Below are 15,563 nucleotides of genomic sequence, written 5' to 3'. Positions count from 1 at the left end.
CTTACTGAAGGGTTCAGACCACTTTATACTATTGTCTTGTACAATTAAAAAGGTAATACAGAAATGTAACTTTTGTGCAAGTATTTCAACCATAATTTTATACCACCTCCCAAGTGCAGGAAAACATACAGCTAAGCTGCATTTCACATTTACTGCTTCACATTATAAATCCTACTGCTCCCTTCTTTATTTAATATCTAAATGGACAGCAGCTGATATTCCTGAATTATTAATCACTACAAAAACTGTGATAATAACTAATATGGAAAAGGACAAAACAATGCATTTCATATTTATTGTGAGACTAATTTTTAATCTTGGAATCAATTTCATACATCTATATTTTTTCACTAAAAGGTAAATGCAAGGTTCAGTAGAACAAAGACTGTAAACATATCTGCAATGTTGTAACATGACACGAAGGAGCTGTTCAAAAGAAATATTTCCCCCCTCCCCTTTTTATAAATACATATAATCAGAACAAATGTCAATATACTTCTGGTGCTATTAGCCTGCTCCCACACCCTAGCAAAAATTAACAAAATTGGCAACATTATTCTCTATTGGCTACTTTAACCAATGTACAACTTAAAATACAGCTCTTAACAAGAAAAAAAACATGCCTTTATACAACAGTTTATGAAGGCAGGTAACATTGTCTGTAATGTTATCTGTGACAGCTTTACATTTAAAGTCATGCTTTTGTCTCTGTAAAAGCTTGGATTTTCAAATCAGAATGCTTCACGTTACTGCATGAAAAACACTGCCTACAAAACAAATAAATAACTTGTGCCACTTCTTTCTTCTTCTGCATTTCACCAGAAAAAAAGAATGGGCAGACATACGTACACATACATAGATTTACAAATGTCCTGTTAATATATTCCTTCTGTTGATCAAACCGGTGTGGGTGTTCTGCTTTGTGAAATTAGATAATCATGAGAGTAAGGTGGCTGTTTTAACTGTTTTAAGACAGAAGTCCCTCTACTTTAACTTATTCAGTTGTTGTACATTTGGCCTTCTGGAGGCTGGGGAAGCTTCATATTCTCTTTGCACAGCATCAAACGTCTTAGATCTTGAAGTAAAACTTTAATACTGTAAGCACTTTGCCATTTTGCAAGTACTGGTATGCTTCTTTCGTCCACCTACACAAAAGAGATAAACATATATCTGTATATAAATTACTAGCAACTCCTACAACTCTCAGCACACAGCGACTACTCACACCAATTACTATATAATTAGCAAAAGTGCCCTAAAGCAGTGCACATTAGAATGTATTTCTCTGTAAGCTAGATTCATACATATGGCATCTGCTGAGCAGTAGATGAAAATGTTACAGAGAACAAAACAGAAGTAACAGTATTTGCATACCAAGTGTAGGAGACCACAGCAGAAATCAAGACACCACCAAAAACATTTTTAAACTTTGTTCTAGCTATTCAGAAAACCAGTGTCTGCTGAGCTTAAAATGCTAGTGTACTGCTCACAATCTGCTGCAGATGACCTTACTACTGCTCAGCATATCAGTGCAATAGAACAGTTTCATAAAATTGTACCATAACAGTAGATGTCCTTCTCTTTACTGTTTAAACAGGGATCCCTTCCCCTGCCTGGGGCACCCGATGTCCGGCCAGTATACCAAAACCTTTAGGCTGTAATGGGCACTATCCTCAGAACTGAAAAGCCGCAGTAGGAATGACAGCCTAAGGATAATATCAGGTAACGGGTACATCCAGAAGGAAAAAGGACCAGGGGAGGAGGGAAGGAATGAATACTGCAACAGTGAACAGAAGGACATCTACTGTTATGGTTAAGGTTTTACACAACTATACTATATCCTTCCATATTACTGTTGCACTATTCTTTACGATAGGGAGAGTACAACAGCTCAGGAAGAAGACTGGAGGAAGGGCAAGCAGAACTCTCTAAGAAGCATGGAGAATGGCTCTGGCAAAACCAGCTCTGGCCCTAGAAATCACATTCAACTTGTATTGCTTGGTACAGGTATGCACAGAAGTCCAGGTAGCTGCCTCAAGAACATAATTAATATCCAAACCCTTGCAAAAAAGCACCAAGCCACATCACTAGCAGAATGAGCCCTAACAGAAGGAAGGTTCTTCCCATAAAAAAAAAAACAGCAATAAGAAATGGCTTCAGATACCCAAGAGGAAATGGTTTTATTGGAAACAGCCAAACCTAAACACCTGGGATGAAAAGAAACAAAAAGCTGTTGAGACTTGCAGAAAAGCTTCAGTCTTATCAAAATAATATCGAAGTTGTCTACGCAAAACTGAAGTATGCAAAACCTTCACACTAGAAGACTGCGGAGAAGTGGAAAAAGTGGGCAAAAGAAAAGACTGATAAAGAACAGTTGTGTACACTTACCATAAATGTAGATGTTCAAGTGTATTCACTGTTGCAGTCATCACACTTTGGTATTCGGGCCGACTGAGGGCTACCTGCAGGCAGATAACCCGAGTCTTGGTATTTCTGCGTTGGATGCTGTCGCTTCTTCCATGACGTCAAGTTGTCAGGGGTCTAAAACATGCACCAGATGCCATTACATCAGTTTTTCTTGCCCCACATATCAGGAGCTCCCAAAATAGGAAGCAATTATATGGTGTGGAACACCGCCAGTAAAAAGAAAATACCAATGTTATAAAATATGGCCAGCCAAAAGAGATAGATAGACGTATAGAGAAGTCAAGGGGCTGGAGGAAGGGTAACCAGGACTGCAACAGTGAATACACTCTAACATCTACATTTATGGTAAGTGTACAGACCTGTACTATGTTCTTCATGTTTCACTGTTGCAGTCATCACACTTGGGTTGATTCCCAAAGCTGAGGAAGGGCGGAGGCAGTCAAGAAGCATTAGGGCTGGCTAGCAGGCCCTGTAAGACTGCTGTGGCAAATTCGGCTCTGGATTTAATAGGCAAGTGGTAATGCTTGAAGGTGTGTACAGAGCTCCAGGTTGCAGCTTCCAGGATGTCCCTGATAGGGACTCCCCTGAGAAATGCTGTAGAGGTTGATAGAGCCCTAGTGGAATGTGTTCTGATCCCCTGTGGCGCAGGTATCCCATGGTGTTTGTAGCAGAAATGGATGCAGTGTGCTATCCATTTAGAAATGGTTTGTTTTGAAATGGCCCTGCCATCTGCCCCTGTAGCAAAGCTGACTAGCAGCTGGTCAGATTTTCTGAAATGTTTATTCCTATCCAGAGACAACCTAAGCTGCTTGTGCAAGTCCACGGAGTGTAAGATCCTTTTCCCCTTATTCTGAGGATTACGGAAAAAGGTTGGCAAATGAATGGATTGGTTTAAAGCCACAGTACATACCACCTTGGGCATAAAAGATGGGCTGGTCCTGAGGGAAACCCTGTCTGCATGGAAGATAATGAAGGGTTCCACGGCCATAAGGGCCTGCAATTCAGACACACTTCTTGCTGAAGTGATGACTAGAAGTAAAGCTGTTTTCCAGGAGAGGAATTTTAACTCTGCTGTAGCAGCAGATTCAAAGGGTGGAAGCATGAGCTTCTCTAATACAAAGTTAAGGTCCCAGGCTGGCATGGGAGCTCTTGTGGGGGGGTCTTAAATTCTTGGCTCCTCTCAGGAACTGTTTGACCAGAGGATGAGAGAAGAGGGGTGGGCTCAGTATTATAATAAACTGAGATGGCAGAGGCATGAATTTTAATTGAAGAGAAGGATAGGCTTTTGTGTAGCATTTCTGTCGTTTAGTATAAAAGAGGTAAGCTGGGCACAGTTGTGTCCATTCCCTGAGACTGGCTCCAAGAACAGTATCGCTTCCATTTTTCTGAACAGGATTTTCTAGCACTAGGCCTTCTTGCCTCAAGGATGACATCCCGCACCTGTTTACTAAGGGCTGCTGGTGAAGAGTTTAGGGGATGAGCCAGGCTGCTAGGCTCAGGTTTTGTAGCCGAGGATGCAAAATCTGGCCCTCCTGCTGGGACAGCAGGGAAGGGGTCTGAGGCAGCTGCCATAGTGGCACCACTGTCAGACTGCACAAAAGTGGGTACCAGTGCTGGCGTGGCCAGTCTGGTGCAATCACGATTGTCCTTGGCTTGTCCTGTTTGTCCTTTAGTAGAACCTTCGAGAGGAGGGGCAGAGGGGGAAAGGCATAGACTGAGAGATCTTCCCATGTAAGGGATAGGGTAACTACGTTCCATGCTTGGTTGTGGGGATTCCTGGTGCAATATTTGCTCAATTGAAAGTTCTACGGGGAAGCAAAGAGGTCCAACTCTGGTGCCCCCCCACCTATGGATCAGAAGCTTGAATGATTTGGGATCCAGTTTCCACTTGTGTGGTTCCATTAGATTTCTGCTTAACTCATCTGCCAGTGAATTTAGTTTGCCTGGCAGGAATTGAGCTTGCAGGTGCACTTGACTGCTCAAGGCTGTGTTCCACAGAGCCATGGCTAACCTGCAGAGTGGGTAGGACTGAGTTCCCCCCTGCTTGTTTATGTACCACAATTCTGTTCATAGGTTCATACTAGGCTACCTGCCCTAGGGCATTTATATGCCTAGCCAGAGTGTGTTTGGCTTTCACCACCCTTTTAGATTAGTAGACTGTGCCTTTGAATAGTAGGTCACAGAAGATGGCCCTTTTAAGGTTAGTTTACTGTGCCTCTGTCTAGCAGGGACATAAAAGAGATCCCAGGGGTAAACTTACAATCTCCCATCCACTCGTCAAGATTTCTCTTGAAGAGGGTCAGTGAGGGGCTCTGCCTAACATGGACTGGGAATTTGTTCCAAAGTGAGGGGAGCCTCTGGGATATGAATCTATCCCTCCAGCATGTCCTATTTATTTCTGTGCTGAGGTTTAAGTCCCTGGAGCGTGCAGCTCTAAGGGATTTGGATTTCCTGAGGTGGAGCATGTCCATTAATTCTGGGTTGGACATGGTTTTACACATCAGGCACAGATCACCTCTGAGTAGGCGGTAAGCAACCGAGTTAGAGCTGGAGTTTCTTTAGCCGAACTGCATAGGGCATCTGTTTGAGTCCCTTGATCCTCTTGGTGAGGTACTTTTGGGGTCTTTCCAGTTGCTGCAGGTGTCGGGTAAGGTACATCCCAAATGGGGCATTGTATTCAATTATGGGCCTGATGAGTGATGAGTAGAGGGACACAATGACCTCTCTTGATCTAGATGTGAAACCTTTCATGATAAGGTGGGCTACATAGAAGGTCTTTCTAACCACTTGGCAACGTGATTGTCAAAGGAGAGATTACTATCTACTTGGGTCCCCAAATCCCTAATTACTTCTTCCGTACTTAATGGATTACCACCTATGTGGTAATTTTTGGGCACCTTGTTTTTCCCAAAGGGGATGACTATGCATTTTTTGGCATTTAGCTTTAGGCCATGGCTATGGCACCAGTTATCTGTCTCTGAGAGACCATTTTGGAGGATGCTTGTGTCAGCTGGAGAGTCGATTATGGCACCCAGTTTGCAGTCATCTGCAAACTTGGTCAGCCATAGTCCTCCCATGTTAGCCTGTACCTCAGAGAAATATATACCGAACAAGAGAGGTCCCAGGACTGAGCCTTGTAGGACGCCACTTATAACTGGTTTAGAGTCTGACATGGCACCTGCAATTCTGATCATATGGGTTCCATCCCGGAGCCAGTTTGCAAACCATCTTGTGACACAGGGGTTGATATTTAAGCTGGTGAGCTTATTTATGATGCCCGAGTGGGGTATTGTGTCGAAGGCTTTGGCGAGGTCCTGTTAGGCTGTGTGGACTACCTTCCCTTCGTCTATGGCCCTGGTAACTGTTTCAAAGAAGTCGACCAGGTTCAAGAGGCAAGATCTGCCCTTAAAGCCAAAATGGGTAGGATCCAGTGTCTGGAGGTTCCCAATGTCTTTGTTTACGAGTTCCATGATGATATGCTCCATAGCTTTGCAGACCAGGCTAGTCAGACTTATAGGGCGATAGTTTCCGGGGTCCATTGTGGTGCCACCTTTGTGGAGCGGGACCACTGTTGCTGTACACCATTCCTTGGGAACATATTCTGTAGTAAGGCTGAGATTGAACAGTGACTTTATGTGAGGGTTAAGTTCTTCTTGGAGCTCGTGTAAGACACAGCCCGGGACACCGTCCGGTCCCACTGATGCTGTGTTTTTTGCTTTGGAGAGGGCAGCTCTCACCTGTTCATCTGTGATGTCAGGGAGGCTACACTCTGTTGGGATAGACATTTGCTCTTTTGGGGGGGATGGGGGGAGAAATCTGCACTGAACTTGTCTGCCAGGATGTTGGCAATGTCTGTGGGTTCAGTGTATTTGTCATTTTGCACTAACTCAGAGCATATCTGGGAGTTGCCACCCAGATTCCTGACATAACTAAAGAAGGCCTTGTGAGTGTCTTGTGCAATTTTTCTTTCGAAGCTGGCCTTAGATGATTTTATGAGGGATCGTAGTTTCTTGCTAGTACTGATCAGAGATGCCTTCCCTTTTTGGGATTTTGCTCTACCATGTAGTAGCTTCCTCCTCCTGTTGTATAGCTTATTTATGGCCGGGGTCCAGCAGACAGGTCTCCTGCCTTTGGGGGAGTGAGTCTTGGTTTTATTTGGGATAGCACAATCCATGCATTCCAGTAGGTGTCCATAGAATGCATTTGTAAAGGATTATGCGGTTTGAGACGTATTTTCCATTGGCCCGGGGGCTATGAAGGATACCACCTCGGTTTTGGGAAGTGTGAAGTTTACTTTTGAGAAGTTCTTTACCGTGGTTTCCTTGGCTGGGGATGGGGACAGGATATGGATGTCCAGTGAGATTAATTTATGGTCTGATCTTACCAATGAGGGGTATACCTCTGGTGTGGAACATAGCGTCCCCATGTTGGTGATGACCAGGTCCAATAAGTTTCCCGCTCTTGCGGGGGTGGTGACCAGTTGTTCCATAGCATTTGAGTTTATAAATTCTAGGAACCGTTGGGCGAGGGTGTTGGGGCTTGAGTAGTTTTCCCAGTCAATGTTTGGGTAGTTGAAGTCACCCAATATAATGGTGTTTGGAGAGACCTTCATATTCTCCAGTGTTCTCAAGAAAGCCGAGTGGGGTTCCTGAGTTTGGGAGAGTGGTCCGTAGCAGGCCACAAACTGAAAGGCAGTTTTGCCCACAGTTAGTTGCACATGGGTGGTCTCCGATGCTTCGTGCAGTGCCACTAACCTGGAGGTGTGGGTATCTGATGTATATGGATACTCCCCCTCCTTTTGTGGTTCGGTCTGAGCTTTGTGGCCGAAAAGCATGGTATGAAGTATAACCTGGTAGTACTGGGGTGCTTTCGGGAGCCTTGAACCAGGTTTCTGTTACTGCACAGATATCGATATTCTCCATACTGAGGACAGCCTTGAGTGCGTGCATCTTGAGGTTTAGACTTCTGGCATTGAGCAGCATGGTCTGTCTTTATCAACAGTTGTCCTGGAAGAATAAGGCATTTGAAGGCTGTCAGAGCATTCTGTACAGCTAACATTTCTTTTTGACTGATATGCAGGTGCATTTGCTTTGGGCTCCATTTGCCTTGAATGCATTGTCCTGCCATGTGAGCCCCCCATGCATAGTCTGATGTGTCTCTTGTTAGCATTTGGGCGGCAGGGGGTTGAGTGAAAGGGAGTCCTTTGTTGTGTTAGCAGGCCTTTGCTCACCAAAGAAACTCTGTCCTTAGACAAGGAATGATAGGAATCATTGTTTCCAGGTCCTGAGAATGTTGACACCAGAGTTTAAGTACCACTGAAGTTTTCTCATAAGCAGTCTTGCATATGGAATTAGTAGAATGCAAGAGGCCATGAACCCTAGGGCTTGCAGTATTTTTCTTGCAGATACCTGGGTTTGGGTGGCCAGTAGATTAAAGTAGTTTGTCAAATAAATTTGTTTTTGTGGAGTGAGGAATGCCATCTGGGAAGTTGTGTTCAAGCTTGCTCCCAGGAATACAATATTTTGGCCTGGTACCAGATGTGATTTATTTTCGCTGACTGTATATGCCAGTGAAGTTAGAAGTCTCTTTACAAATGTCAGGTGCTGGAGTAGCAATTCCTCACTGTCCGCCTGAATCAGGCAATCATCCAAGTATGGGTAAATTTGAATTTTTCTCTGCCTGCAATATGCAATGGCTGGAGCTAGGCATTTTGTGAATACCCTAGGCACGGCAGACAAGCCGAAGGGAAGTGCAGAGAACTGATGGTGCATAGAGCCTGCTCTGAAACGTAGATATTTCCTGCAAGATTCCCTTATGGGGATGTGCAGAAAAGCTTCTTTTAAGTCTAGGGTGGCTAGCAAGGAGTCCTTGGCTAGCATAGGAAGCAGCTGTTAGAGTAAGCATTTTGAATCTTGGAACCACCAGGAAGGTGTTGAGAACAGACAGGTCCAGGACAGGGCAACAAGAGTTTTCTTTTCTGGGTACCAGAAACAGTCCGGAGTAACCTTGTCCCCTTTGCTCTGCTTGGGCAGGTTGAATAGTCTGGATACTGAGAAGAGAAAGTACTTGCTTTTGGGTCTTTGCCCACTGGTTTGGAAGGTCGTCTGGCCATCTGCTTGGGGTTGGCATTAAGTGGAAGAAGAATCTGCTTCCCTGGGATACAATGCTAAAGACCCATTTGTCCTGGGTAATGTACTCCCAGTTTTTTACATGCAGGGCTAGTTTTCCTCCTAAGGGTGCAAGTACTTGGGCAAGGCTTGGAAGAATTAAGGATAAGTCATTGTGAATTTTTACCATAGGGTGGTGGGCTTACTACTCCCTGTTTTTGAGGCTGGAGCATTCCGTTTATATCTGTGCATACCCTGACACTCTAGTCTTGGTGGTCTGCTGCCCCTGTGTTTGGACTGAAGATCTGGGAGGGACTGGAAAAGACCATTCTTTAGAAGGCCAATGCCTACTGAATCTAGGTGGTTGTACCTGTAGGAAATCTAACAGTTTGCATATATTTAGCTTTTTCCTCCATCTTTTTGATGACGACTTCTGCTTTAGTGCTAAACAGATGCTCTTGGTTTAATGGAGCATCTAGCAATTTTGCTTTGACATGATCTAGCAAGATTTGTTCTTTAAGCCAAGCATGCCTTCTAAGAACAGACCCAGTAACAGCAGCCCTGCAAGACGCTTCTAAGGCATCAAAACCACATTGCAAAGTATGTTTTCCAACTTGGTTAGCAGAATGCATTAACTCTTGTAAATCTTTATGTCAGGAATCAACATCATTTTCTGTTTAATTAGCTCCATAATATGTTGCTGATATTTTAACATATGAAAAGTACAGTTGTGTACACTTACCATAAATAAGAAGTTATGTACCTACCATAACGTTCCATGTTAGTTGTCTTCTCTCGCCTTCTTTCTTGCTTGATGGGTTCGGAGCCGACCCTCGGCTCCGACTCGGCACTTGCTTTAGCTCGAGAACTCCTTTTACCAGCTCGAGGCAGCCCCATATCCCATGATGCAAGGCAGGAAGTACCCAGATCTCGTTTGTTGACAAAGGGCAATAACACCAAGCATAAAATACTTCCCAAAGGAAGAAGAAACTTACAGATGGAAAAAGGACCAGGTCTGAATGGTCTTTAGCATAAAAGTTTCTTATACAAGGTCTGTCCAGGCCAGGGGAAGGAGGGAGGTCAAGAAAGAAGGCGAGAGAAGACAACTAACATGGAGCGTTATGGTAGGTACATAACTTCTTAATGTTAAGTTGTCAATCTCGCCTTCATTCTTGCTTGATGGGACCGCCCCTAGCACCTCTATCCTGGGTGGCTCAATGGAACAAACTCTTGAGGACTGTAGAGCCAAAACTGGCTCTGTCCCTGGAGGCCAAGTCCAATTTGTAATGGGAAACAAAGTGTGAGGAGTGGCCCAAGTGGCGCTGCACAAATAGTGTCCAAAGGCAGTCTAGCTTGAAAGGCTGTAGAAGTAGCTAAACTCCTAGTTGAATGTGCTTTAGGTTTTGAGCACAGCTGTTTTCCCCTGATCGTATAAATTTCAGTGATGACCGAAGAAAGCCATCTGGACAAAGTCACTTTAGAAACAGGAAGGCCTTTTTATTATCCGCATAGGAAACAAAAAGTTGATCAGATTTTCTAAATTTTTTGTTCTGTCCAAATAATATCTAAGCTGACGGTGGGCGTCAAGATAATGTAGCTTTTGTTCAGCTCTATCTGAATAGTTAGGAAAAATACAGGAGATCAATGGATTGATTCAGATTGTTTTTGAAGCGACCTTAGGTAAAAAGGATGGATTAGTTCTCAAAGATACTCTGTCTTTGTGAAAAATCAAATAGGGGTCGAACCGAAAGAGCATGAAGTTCAGACACCCTCCTGGCAGATGTAATAGCCACTAGGAATAACGTTTTCCAAGAAAGATATTTTAGGGAACAAGAAACAGCTGGCTCGAAGGGGAAGAATCAAGGATGTCAGCACTAAATTTAGCTCCCACTGAGGAGGAGGATTCCTGATTGGAGGCTTTAGTAGGAAAATTCCTTTCAAAAGGCCCTGCAGAGCCTATGGGACATAATATTATGATCTGCTATCCCGACATGAAAATTAGAAATAGCAGCCAACTGAACTCTGACTGTGGAAGACGAGGAGCCTGCATGAAAAATCTCTGCTAAGAAGTCCAGAACTGCCTGAACAGGGGCAGTAAAAGGATCAATATTTTGGGCCTTAGCCCAATAAGAGAAACGTTTCATTTGCTTGTGTAAATCCTCCTGGTAGAGGATTTTAGTGAAGCTACTATGATATCTCTAACTGGGTTAGAGATCAAAGGAAGCCTGGCTAAGGAAGGAAGTGGAGCAACCATGCTGTGAGGTTGAGAGAAGGTATTGACCGGTGCAGCTGACCGGATTGGTGAATCAGTAGATCTGGCACTGGGTCCAGATGCCACGGCTGCACCAAAAGGTGATGATGGAGGAACGGAACCAAACTTGTCGAGGCCAGTAAGGGGCAATGAGAATCAATTTGGCTCTCAAAGCGCTAGCTTTCTGGATCACCTGAGGGATCAGACGAAATGGAGGGAAGGCATAAAGAAGTCCCTGGGGCCCATCCTGGGTCAGAGCGTCTCTGGGGATGGCCTGATAGAGGAAGAGGCTGAAGAAGTCTGGACATTTGCTGTTTTGGGGAGTAGCAAAAGATCGCAACATGGGCGACCCCATTCCAGAAAAATCTCTTCCGCTATGGATTGCTTGAGAGACCACTCGTGAGGCATGAGAATAGCTCTGCTCAATCTGTCCGCTATAATGTTGGTTTTCCCAGGGATATGCGTTGCTACCAGAAACCGATGAGAGGAGATCGCCCATTGCCAAAGTCTGAGCGCTTCTCGACACAAGGGGTAGGACTTGGTTCCGCCCTGTTTGTTGATATACCAAACTACAGACATGTTGTCTGTGTGGACTGCAATTGTCCCTACAGGAAGAAAGTCGTTGAGGGCTTGCAACGTTAAAAGCACTGCTCTCATCTCCAGGACATTTATGTGCAGATGGTACCCGACCGGTTGCCACGTCCCATGAACCATCCTGCCCTGATAATGACCCCCCCACCCGATCAGGGAGGCATCCGTGGTGACAGTGGCCATCGGGGACGGAGGTACAAAGCACCTGCCTTGGTGAACCTGAGACGATGTGATCCACCAAGCAAGATGTTCTTTGCATGTTTGTGTCACCAGAATCTGGTGACGCATTGGGAGTTGTTGGTATGACCACTGCGTGAACAGCATCCACTGCAGGAGGCGCATGTAGAATCGAGCCAGGGGAAGAAGAGTAATGGCCGCAGCCATGAGACCTAATACCTTTAGAACCATTCTGGCCTGTACTTTCTTGCTGGCCAGAATGATTCTGACATGAGTCTGAATGTCTGAAACTCTTTGTTCTGTAAGGGTAGCTGACATCCGAACAGTGTTTAAGTTTGCGCCTATGAAGGTAATAGACTGGCAGGGCGATAAGGATGACTTTTGAAGTTGACTGAGATGCCCAAATGAGAACAAAGGTCTATTGTGTAATCCCTGGCTTGTATAAGCTGATGCCTGGTGGTGGCTGACAGGAGCCAGTCGTCGAGATACGGAAACACCTGGAATCCTCGACGTCTCAGGTGAGCCGTGACCACTGCCATGCATTTGGTGAACACTCTGTGGGCTGTAGTGAGACCAAAGGGCAGGGCTCTGAACTGGAAATGACTGGACCCCAGCCGAAGCGGAGAAATCTCCTGGGCGTCTGTGAATTTTGATGTGATAGTACGCATCCTGAAGATCTATTGAGCACATCCAGTTGTCCTTCTGTAAGAAGGGCAGAATTGACTGAAGAGTGACCATTCGGAATCTTGTCTTCCTGACAGACTTGTTGAGTCTGCTGAGATCCAATATTGGTCTCCAGTCTCCCGTCTTTTTGGGGACCAAAAAGAACCTTGAGTAGATTCCGGGCTCTGAATGGTCTATTGTAACTGGCTGAATGGCTCTTTTTTGCAGAAGTTTTGCGATTTCTAACTCTGCAATGTCCCTTAGACCGGGTGGTACATCTGGAAGGGAATTTGAGGGGAAGGGACTTTCCTCGAAAGGAATTATGTAACCCTTGGATATGATCGACTGTACCCATCTGTCTTGAGTGAGGGAATGCCAGGCTTCTGGGTACAGTGATAATCTTCCCCCGACTGCCTCCAAGGAGGGACAGCCGGGCAACACCTCAGGGATGCTGAAAGGGCTTATCAGAGAGGCTCCCTGTTTCCCTGGTTCTTGGACCCCTCTGCCTCTAGAGCGGCGTCTGTTGTTGTTACCCCTCTGCCTCTAGGGGTAAACTGACCACGTGAATCGGCGTGACTCCTTGGGATTCGGAACCACATTTTCCCAGCTTTCTGACCTTTGGGATAAGGCCTAGAAGGGGTGGAAAAGCGGACTCCAACAGCAGAAAGAGTCTTGCCGTCCTGCTCACACCTGGTCAAGGTCTCCTTCACCTGAGGGCCAAACAAAGCTGACCCATCAAAGGGAGAATTTGTGAAGTGCGCCTTAAAGGGATCCGCAAAATCACATAGCCGCATCCAGGCTTGGCGTCTAAGAGCCACACCTGTGCCTGCGGCTCTACTCGCTCCATCCGCAGCATAAGATATTAGCCGCATGGAGGAGTTAGCAATGGAATTGAGGGTTCCTAGCTGCGAAGCAATCTTTTCCTGAGCCCCTGCAGCTGTAGGATCCTGAACTACTTCTCCCAGCTCCTTCAGGATATCTCTCTGGAGTCTGGTGAAGTGACAAAGATAATTCAGCGAACGCATAGCAAAGGTCGCTGAGGAAAACATCCGCTTGCCGTACCTATCCATGGTCCTAGAGTCCTTATTAGGAGGATGGGCGGCACGGAAGGATCTGCAAGTTCCTTTTGGTGGCCGCAGCCACCACCATGGCATCAGCGGGACACCCTTGGTTAGGAATTGTTTGTCACTAGGGGCAGTGATAAATTTAGAAGGCCTCCTAGGGACTGGCTCTACAGAGTCAGGAGCTGTCCACGCCTTCGTGCAATAACCTGCATAAGGGGTCGAAGGCGGAGACACCCAGGAGGTGGAGGGCCGAGATCCAAACGCCTCTAGGTATACTGACTCATCCTCAGAGGGATTGTTGGTGGGCCAGTTTCCCTCTGTTTCAGAAGTTCTAGGATGTCTGAGAAGGAGACATCCTCAGAGGGGATCTAGGGGATCCCTCTGACTCATCAAAGTCAGTATCGAGTGACAGACTCGGGAGTCTACATGCTTCCTCTTACAAGTCCTCTTCCTAGGAGGATCTCCCGAAACATCAGGAGAATCCTCGGAAGAGGGGAAATTCCCAATGGGGAAACCTGAGGCGGAGGATCTCTGGGTCCTGTAGCAAGAGAAGTGGCAGAGATGTCAACAGGTACCATAGAGGGAGGAGCTACGGGAACAGACTGCTGACTGATACTAGTGGCCAGTACACTCTTCATCACCTCGAATGCTCCCCTCCCAGGCAGGTCCGAGAGAACCCGCACGAAGAGCTAGGAACTCCAGGAACCACCGAAGGGAAGTCTCCGAGGCAGATGTCGGAGCCGAGCTCACCAAGGCCGAGGCTCCAAGGGAAGAGCGGGCTCGGACAAGGGTCGATGCCACTCACCCCTCGGAGGAGACCATGGAAGCCCGACCACGAATCCCTCTAAGGAAGAGGAGATAAGAGTAGGGGCTGAAGGAACAGAAGGGGTATCCGTCCTCCAGCCGTAGCAGTAACCATGCCCGAAGACTCCAACTCCAAACTCTGGGATAGAGTTGAAGGAGGAACTGTAACGGGGTGTGGACCAACAGTCGTCTGCTGAGACGGACTGTGTAACATTTGGGCCAGTACCTGTGACTTGAGTAATCTACTGACCACTCTCTCTAGGTCATGATCTGACAACCTGGATGACCTTGAAGATCGGCTCCGAAGGCTCCGTTCCGATAGAAGAGGCGGCGGGCGAAAGTACCGGCCCCAAGGAAGGAGCCCCCGCCCTCTTCCTGGAATGGGCCACCGGAGCCGATACTACTGATCCTGTCGGCACCGACTAGGCGGAGCCGACAGAACGTCTCGATGTATCGGCTCCAGCGCGAGCCGATACAGCCACCAAAGTAACGGTGTGGGAGCCGACCGGAGCCGACACCGATGCCTGTGCCACATGGGTGTCGGAGCCGATCGGGCCGACATCGGTGGTCAACACAGCCGGCACCGATAGCCATCGGCGCGAAAGCTTAGTGGATCAGAATCGGCTCCAGCGGGCGATCTCGACTCACTGAGTCGGAGCCGAGGCCGCAGGCTTAGGAACAGAAGCCTGGGCCTTGGCAGTTTTGTTGATTTTGTGGAGCCGACTTGGCGGAGAGCCCTCCGGCTTAAGAAGACCCTGAGAATCAACTTGTTGCGTCTCTCCTGCAGGACTCTCTGGCTGAAGGAGTGACAAATAGCACAGGAGTCCTGCAGGTGAAGAGGGCCAAAACAGTACAGGCAAGAAGTGTGACCGTCTGTCAGAGACATCTTCTGACAGCACGAGTCACACTTCTTAAAACCTGAAACCCTCTCCTTAGACATGGTGCCTAAACACAACACACACAGACACACCAGTCAAAAATAAAATTAAACAAATACCAAGAGGTATTTTATAAAAAAAACACCAACACACACACCCTAACAGGGGGGGGGGATGGGATAGGGAAAATTGACTAACAAAAAATTAAAAGAGACAGGGATTTCTGTCAGAAAAAGGGTAGAATTAAAATTAAACTATCAAAAAATTAGTTTTAAACTAAAAGGGGCTTGAAATATCACAAATGTGAACTACTTACCAGGAGCTGGTAAAGAGAAGACCTCCCAAGCGAAGCGGCAAACGAGATCTGGGTACTTCCTGCCTTGCATCATGGGATATGGGGCTGCCTCGAGCTGGTAAAAGGAGTTCTCGAGCTAAAGCAAGTGCCGAGTCGGAGCCGAGGGTCGGCTCCGAACCCATCAAGCAAGAATGAAGGCGAGATTGACAACTTAACATTGTAGATGTTCGAGTGTATTCACTGTTGCAGTCATCACATTTGGGTTACCTGCTTGCAGCAGCCCTCAGTCGGCCTGATTATCAAAGT

The 15,563-nt window shown here is 46.4% G+C and overlaps 1 protein-coding gene across 4 annotated transcripts in view; it reads right to left on the bottom strand.

Annotated features, from left to right (window-relative positions):
• Positions 1-285: 285 nt before the first annotated feature.
• Positions 286-15,563, bottom strand: part of LOC122791636 (ubiquitin-conjugating enzyme E2 variant 2) — a 540,639-nt gene continuing 525,361 nt past the window's right edge. For all 4 annotated transcript variants that reach the window (XM_044059452.1, XM_044059451.1, XM_044059450.1 and 1 more), the window contains one exon: positions 286-1,145. In XM_044059452.1, the coding sequence (XP_043915387.1) occupies positions 999-1,145 (147 nt within the window). In that variant the 3' untranslated portion in view covers positions 286-998. The remainder of the gene's footprint in view (positions 1,146-15,563) is intronic.

Source organism: Protopterus annectens, chromosome 17.part0 (genome assembly GCF_019279795.1).
Source record: "Protopterus annectens isolate FY-2018-M chromosome 17.part0, PAN1.0, whole genome shotgun sequence".
NCBI lineage: Eukaryota > Metazoa > Chordata > Ceratodontiformes > Protopteridae > Protopterus > Protopterus annectens.
The sequence above is the reverse complement of the archived record's forward strand: the minus strand, read 5'-3'. Positions and strand labels throughout refer to the sequence as shown.